At 35.0% G+C, this 8,073-nt stretch overlaps 1 protein-coding gene across 1 annotated transcript; it reads left to right on the forward strand.

The window, feature by feature from the left end:
- Nucleotides 1-406: 406 nt before the first annotated feature.
- Nucleotides 407-7,328, forward strand: LOC110850001 (alpha-tocopherol transfer protein-like). Its single transcript, XM_022097488.2, has 6 exons — nucleotides 407-727; nucleotides 797-897; nucleotides 3,533-3,877; nucleotides 6,512-6,622; nucleotides 6,968-7,128; nucleotides 7,212-7,328. Exons 1-6 carry the CDS (start codon nucleotides 661-663, stop codon nucleotides 7,219-7,221), a joined length of 795 nt encoding a protein of 264 aa, XP_021953180.1. The 5' UTR covers nucleotides 407-660; the 3' UTR covers nucleotides 7,222-7,328.
- Nucleotides 7,329-8,073: the final 745 nt, after the last annotated feature.

Genomic DNA, 8,073 nt, shown 5'->3' on the forward strand with positions numbered 1-8,073 from the left:
TAAGCTGATTAATTAAACTCACACAATTCTGACCGAATTTATAAATTTAACTTATGTAAGTATGAGGGGATATTGCTTGCTTAACGCGTGTTACCCATTCATTAATACTATATTTTGATTCCCACTCACCTGCGGTGACCTCATGACTTTAACTGTTCAGATAAAATTGGTCAGTGATTTACACACGTCACTTGGAGAGCTGAGGACGAACGCGTACAAGTAGACATACATATCGATCAAAAATTGGTTTCATCATCCACATGAGAAGAAAACATGTTATACGTTGTGAATCGAGTGGACAGTTTGCACTAAATTAGATAACTTATATGTAACGAGACGTATCAATACTGTATGTGACGAAACTCCTGTTCCATGATAAGATGAGTGGTAATGTTGGTTATATGTATGTTAGTTTGCTGTAGTGAATGGTTGATGGAGAGAAAAACTAATTGCAGAGATAAATTACATAAAATAAATAATTAAGTGTTGCATGTTCATGCTTGCCATTCGTTACGAAATTTTGTACGCTGGACAAAATCATGGTCATATTTAGTTGTCAGTTCAAATGTGTGCTTAATTATAATTTTATATACTTGTGAAAATCTATTTAGTTTGGTAAAAATTTTACCTATCACTTAACAAACAGAGGAGATACAAAAAATGTGCAACATTATTCCCGTGGAGACCGGAAGTGTGTTGCTGAAGGAGCTAAAGGAAAGGATAAAAGGTGAGAAGGAACAATTTACATGTATTTGATTGTATAATGCGTTATGTAAAAAGTATTGTGTTAACTCAGATAATGAAAAACTGCATAATTTCGCTGATATTTTCGACGATAAGCTGCTAGTTGGATTTCTCCGGGGGAAGAGGAACGACATGGAGAAGACGGTGGCATGTGTAAGTTTATCCAGGAAATTATAGTGTTTTGTTATGCATGTGTGCATATGTGCATAATGGTGGCAGCTATTAAATTTATAATAGCTATAAATTACTCGTATAAATTACTCGCCACACCCACTTCCCGCCAAGGGGGTGTGGATTTGGGGGAAAATGAGAAAACACGTCAGGCATATTAATTTAAACAGAATTTTAACGCTGAACACGAATACGATACCCACTATGACCTGCAACACTTCAGTGACCATTTGCACAAGGTTAAAGGTGACACTTTTCCCACCCCTTGGTTAAATGCATTGTAACGGTTTATCAGATCTTCATATCTGGCCGTCTGCCTGTTGATCTGATAAATCGTGAACGCCACGCCACATAGGCCTGAAGCTTTGAACGGACGTTCAGGTCAAGAGGTAGGCCTGAACAGAAATAGGGTCCTGTAGGCCACATGGTCAAAACGTCAGGATTTTATTAAATTATAACATCCTGTTAGGACTCAAATCGATAGTGTTTCCATAGAGCTGTCCAACAGCGCAAGTCATTTTGACCTGCAACATCAAAGTGACTGTGTGAATGAGGTAAAAGGTCTTATATGTCGTAAACATGTTCAATGTTCGATGTGCCCATTTTAGCAAATTTTGAATACAACATGAATTTGGTACCCGCTTCTAACTCTGACAGCTCAATGGCCGTATGTATGAGGGCGAAGGCCAGAAACGCTGTAAAAATGTCAGACGTGTCAATTTGAACAGATTTTTAAAGGACACAAATATTGTACATTGGGTGTGTGACATGTGCATAAAACATTGGGGGTTTAGTATTATCTATCGTAATCTGAAAATTAGAGTAGATACAAAAAAATGTGACCCACGCAATTTTTTAAAACTAAATTCAGTTCGGCACCCATATTCATTTGTTCTGATTCTGCTTCTGCCGTTATCGTATCGTATTATGGTTTTGTCTGTTCGTCCGTCTGTAAGCAGGATATCTTCAGAACGAGCCAACGTAATCAAAACCGTTTTCGGCATTGTGTTTCTAATTTTTAGTTCTCGGTCGAGTTCGATAATAGCGTCAGTCGGATCACATCCCACACAGGGGGTGGGTCAATATTTAATTATATTATAATTTATTATCTGATATCATTTCCAAGGAAATTTTATCACAAATTCAACGTCGTTAATATTTTTGACTTCATTACCATGCGGACGAGGTCAAAGGTCAAATATATATAATTGTCAGATACGATGTCATTTTCAATGAAATTTTAAAAGTTCAGAAGCTACTTTGTTATATTGGTTTGTAATGGTTTGTTTGCCATAAATATTAACATTTAAAAACTACAAAATAAATTATTTTTACAAAAAAACACTCTTAGGTGAGGTGCTACGTCGCGAATAAAAAAATAAAACAAGAAGTTTATTATTTCTTAGCCTGACATGACTTGGATGACATGTAGATAATTTGCATGCACAATAATAATTGTGGTGTTTCCATTATTCACATTTCCTCACCGTGGGCCCATCGTGGTAAAAATCTAGACATATTGCGAGTTCCTTTTAGTTTTCCCTTAGAATATTTCAAGGGAATAGTATTAAATAATAAAAACCCTCACTGAGAGTTTTCACGACCTTCGTAACTGTAGATTTGTAAAAAAAAATATTCGTAAATTTACGTCATTTACAAAAGGTTGGCGTGAAAGACCCTTCGTAAAAAATATTTCGTAAAAACTGTTTTTAATTTCCTTGCCCAATATCATCGGCAACTATGGTGTTCGAAATATCGTGATTTTGTATTGTTACGAAATTTTTTTACGAACGAAAAAGATGCCTCAACCTTGGGTATATTTACGAAGCAACGTAAGCATGGAGTTTTCGTAGATGTTGTAAATTTACGCTATTAACGACAATTACGACAGTTACGAAGGTGACGTGAAAACCCTGAGTGACAATTCGTTGCCAATTTGATGGCACATCACAAATATCTGAGTTGTTTAGCCGAATTGGCCGGCTTGATATATGGGGAGAGATCATTACGTGATAGCTGTACAGAGAGTGAATGCACAAAATATACTCCTATGCGAGACAAATCATTTTAATGTTTTATAAAACTTCTTCAATTTATGCAAAATTATCCGAAATTAAATTCGTAAACTAATATTCAATTAATTTGCATGTCTTAATACATATGTACCGAATAAGTACTTTAATTTGATAAATTATCTTATAATGATGGGCCCACGGTGAGAAAATGTGAATAATGGAAACACCACAATTATTATTGTGCATGCAAATTATCTACATGTCATCCAAGTCATGTCAGGCTAAGAAATAATAAACTTCTTGTTTTATTTTTTTATTCGCGACGTAGCACCTCACCTAAGAGTGTTTTTTTGTAAAAATAATTTATTATACCTATGTGGACACATGATCACCTATGTGGACATCCACACCTATGATGGGTGTGTATATACAGTATTTATCTAAACTCGGAAAAAATGTACAGTTTTTAAATATATGTATGAATTATTTACAAATAAAAAATTGTATGAAACTGATCTACATATGTAAATACACATGTATGTTTTTTAAGATATAATTCATGTTATGACGATAGTTTTTGTTTTAATTCGTTTTCAAAATAGTTGGAACACTTTGTCTACGTGAGGACAGAAAAGTATCCAATTTTTACGCAAACGTATCTACCCTCAACGGTGACCATGTTGGACAAGGATCTTTTCAACATTCTTCGCCATCCCGACCCGAACGGTCGTGTGGTTGGCGTGGTGCAAATGTGCAAGTGGAATCCGTCCATTGCTCCGATCGAGGATGCCATCGCGACTGGAATGTTCGTCCTTGATGAGGGAATTCGAACCTATTTCTCCACCGGAAATGAGCTCGTCTTACTCTTTGACTGCAATGGATTGACCTTAAGCCATGCGAGAACGATAACGCCAAGGATTGCGATCCTCCTAGTGAACATGTTCGTGGTAAGAAAGGAAGAGAGATGATTTATTGTTTTAAGCCAGCTCAAATTTTTAAATTGATGGTACAACAATGAAAATGAAGACCATGTTCAACCCATATTTTGTTTGGACCGTTTTTAAAGCATGTGATTCGTTTAGGGAAGGGTTTCAAATTACTTAATGTCTCAATGAACATTGGTGACGTGATTCAAAAATGGTCCATTTTTGAAACACCAAACTCGTAGAAAAAGCACAGTTATTTGCAGTAATTTGCAAATATCTGAACGACTAATGCAGATAAAAATATCATGCCAAAACGAACGACGTTATTTCAAATTTTAAAGGCAGAAAATTAGATTAATTTGTCTGTCAATGCCAGAAATTTATCCACCCGCGTGTTAACATTGTTCGAAGAATATAAAGCTACCCTATTTAAAATTTGGGCTGAACATGGTTTGTACTCGTACATATGTATTTTAGGTAATTTGAATGACTTTGTACATAGTCGGGTACGAAATTCTTTGATAAACGTTTTTTACTGCAGAAAAATAACGGGTAAGAATTTTTAATTAAAATTTTCCATATAGATGCATAATATACCTGTGTATAATATAAAAATACTACCTTTCCAAATTTCCTCTCCTGGAGTACACACGCTTGAGAAATCTGATGGACGGCCGGTCGCTTGGAGCACGCGCGGTTTCTACCGGAAAATGGTCACAAGCGTTGAGAAACAAAATTTGAGAACTTCTGCACCAGTGGAAGTTTTAGAGCAGGCCATGGTCTCAATTTTAAGCCGCAAGTCATAATCCAGATGATTAAGGTCTGCTATTGCCGATGGCATTTTTGTGACCAAATTAAATCGATGAAATGAGCTCGGAGTCAATTTTCGACAATTTTTGCACCATATGGCTGACGAGGGAACCTCTTATAGTGCCCGGAGCTCCCAGCATAACCACTATGTGCATTCGACGTAGATTTTAATACTACTCCGATGATGTGACAAAATTTCCGTGTCAAAATGACATTTCGTCAAGTGGTGACGACTTTAGTGACGCACCGAACGGTCACTTTCGCCATGAAGAGGAACGCTTTTCACCACTCGCTCCTCACTCATCTCACTTACATCTCAACCCATTTACTCATTGAGTAAACTCGCATCCAATTTAACTGTGTTGACAATATGATCCTTGTTTACTATTTGTAGCCTTTTAATATTTTTTTTTAAATATTCGGAGTTTAAAAATTATAGAACGTCTATAATTGTATCTATTTGTGAGGCTGTTCTTAAAATCGCCAAGGACAGATATTCGGGAGATTTCAACGCTTCATCAATTCCAGTTAACAATGTTGAAATTGTTGACCGGGTTTTGTGGAAGATTTAGTTAATAATTCAAATACGGACTTTGAATCTTCTATCACTTTAGAATTTGACTATGATTGTGATATTGACACATATGTCGAGGGATACGATTTAATTAGTGATACAATAAATGAATTTCATGAGGATTCTGAAGATGAGGAAGACGTCGAGGAAGCTTCTGCAAGTCTGTCGCAACGAGTCTCACAGAAATGGGAGGAAGAAGATGTCGACGGTGTCAATTTTACCTATCAAGAGCTGGTCAATATTCACATTAGCAGCAGACATATTGAAGACAATGCTTGTGAATTTGTCCAAATGGTGAATGAGAAGAGGGCACAAATAAATCCGTAAATTGTAAAGATATAGGAAAATCCCTTGTGAGTAAATGGGTTGAGATTTAAGTGAGATGAGTGAGGAGCGAGTGGTGAAAAGCGTTCCTCTTTTGAAAGCATGGGCGAAAGTGACCGTTCGGCGCGTCACTAAAGTCGTCACCACTTGACGAAATGTCATTTTGACACGGTAATTTTGTCACATCATCGGAGTAGTATTAAAATCTACGTCGAATGTACATAGTGGTTATGCTGGGAGCTCCGGGCACTATAAGAGGTTCCCTCGTGAGCCGTGACCTTTTAAGAAATTCAGTTTCTATTTTTCGATAGGCCGGACTTCAAAGGTTTTACACTAAGGTTTGCAACTTTGGAAATGTAATTCTTGGCTTGCGCTGCAACCCTTTCTAGAGAAAAACAGGGTTTCGCTTTCTCCAGCAGATTAATTCAAATCCAAACCATCAAAGACTTAGGGGGATGAGATCTTCGACGTTTTCTATTTGCCAGGGGTGTGTATGATTTTTGCTTAGTGCAAATTCTTTAATTTTCTTTGTTAAATTTACGCAGGGCTTAGGATAAGTTTCCACAGGAAACCGTGCGTAATCCAGGCGATCAGTTTACCATCAGATTTTGTAAGTTTGTGTGCTCCAGAGGAGGAAATTTGGATATTTAGTATTTTTATATTATACACAGGTATATTATGCATCCGTGTGGAAAATTTTAATTACAAATTCTTACCCGTTATTTTTCTGCAGTAAAAAACGTTTATCAAAGAATTTCGTACCCGACTGGGTACATGCATAATAATTGAGATATTTGAGCTCCGTTGCTTATGAATAATTTTGGTAATGCATCACATTTGTTTTTAACACATAAATAAATAAGTAATTTAGATACCCAGATGACAAATTGTTGTATAAAGCTATGCTTTAAATATGCATCATGCCAATTTTTTAATTTCTCTTGTAGAAAGCTATACCCAGCCGACCTAAGGGAGTCCATATTATACATGAAGGATTTGTAGTGCATAATGTATACCGGATATTTAAAAATTTACTACATAAGAAATTGAGGGAGAGGGTAAGAAAAAATAAATGCACATTTTGCAAGAACGGTGAAATATGAAATAATTATTTTGAACATTCACGCAGTCATTCGTAACTTAGGTATATTTAAAAGCCGTAAGTTTTGTAAAATAATTTTACAAACTTTTCCAAAATAAAAAGATTCCCTTGATATGAGCAAGTTTACACAAATTTCTAAGCTAACTTTCCTTTCAAATATTTGTAAAATTTTGCAAAAAGTTCGTAAGTTTATAGAATTTACGGATTTTACAATATTACCTTACCAATGCCTGCGGTAATTGTCTCAGAATAATTACGTGAAAAAACTTCGTCACTAGACACTACATATTTTAAATTACAGGTCAACATGCATGCATCCGATTTGGAAAAGTTGCATAATCATTTGCCACCAGCCATACTGCCGGATTTTTTAGGTGGAGATCTTACCGTTGAGGAAGCCTTTGACACATCCTTGCCAACAAGTATACGCAGGATGGATGGATTTTATGAAAACCTGGCTAGGTAAAGCTATTCAATTAATGTTTAAAATGTTATTGAACGTACATACTTATATAAATAAAAATAATTGCGGGTTTCTATTGCAGACAAATATAAGGAGGAAGGGCGACACACATAAATTTGAATAGTGGAAACGAAACTTGTTATAGATAATTCAAATTATGTACAAATTATGTATTAAAATTATATGTATGTAAGGTTCATATGGCTTATTTATGGATTTCTTCAATTGATAAAAGGCTTATTCACGTAAATATGTATCATGCATGTAAATACCTCACCTCCCATGTGCACTATATATGCTAGCATATTACATATGACATAAGTATGTGATAAATAACTTTGTAATTAATAATTTAACACTTAGTTATGTAAGTGTTAGTGTCTATCCATACATACGTACAGAGGGATTTGTGTGTCCCGATTTAGTTCGACTTTTCTTTCGTAGCGACAATTATAATGATTGTAATTGTATTTGCAAAAATTTACTAATCACCTTTGCAAACTCTTTGACCTTTCTGAATAATAGTTTATCGCGAAATCTTAAAATAAAAGCAAAACAATATGATAATTAAGTAAATGCTTTTTGAACAGTATTTCATTGAAATAATATCTACATAAATTGATTTATTAAGTAATTGATAATTTATTAGCCCATCTTTAAATGACAATGGTAATTACATATGTACATGGCAAGGGTTAGATACATAAATAATGTAGAAATTGAACATTGAATAGTTTCATCACATACAAACCACACGAACGTACTTACATATGTACGTTTCAAGTATATTTAGATACATGATTCAAGACAAAAATGGGAAATTTTATAATCTATTTACATAATGTACAATTTTATATTTTTTATAAAGAAGTGATAACCTTGACAAGATTACAGACTAACTTTGTTCCAAAATAAGCTCGAACTTTTGTTTTAAACAATCCCTA

Source organism: Folsomia candida, unplaced genomic scaffold (assembly GCF_002217175.1).
Source record: "Folsomia candida strain VU population unplaced genomic scaffold, ASM221717v1 Fcan01_Sc005, whole genome shotgun sequence".
Classification (NCBI taxonomy): Eukaryota; Metazoa; Arthropoda; class Collembola; order Entomobryomorpha; family Isotomidae; genus Folsomia; species Folsomia candida.

Bases quoted from the DNA above. Each gene is read 5' to 3' on its own strand.
- LOC110850001 (XM_022097488.2), top strand. From the start codon at position 661: ATGTGCAACATTATTCCCGTGGAGACCGGAAGTGTGTTGCTGAAGGAG. The intron at 898-3,532 runs GTAAGTTTATCC...TTTTCAAAATAG, and splicing joins TGGAGAAGACGGTGGCATGT to TTGGAACACTTTGTCTACGT. The intron at 3,878-6,511 runs GTAAGAAAGGAA...TTTCTCTTGTAG, and splicing joins TCCTAGTGAACATGTTCGTG to AAAGCTATACCCAGCCGACC.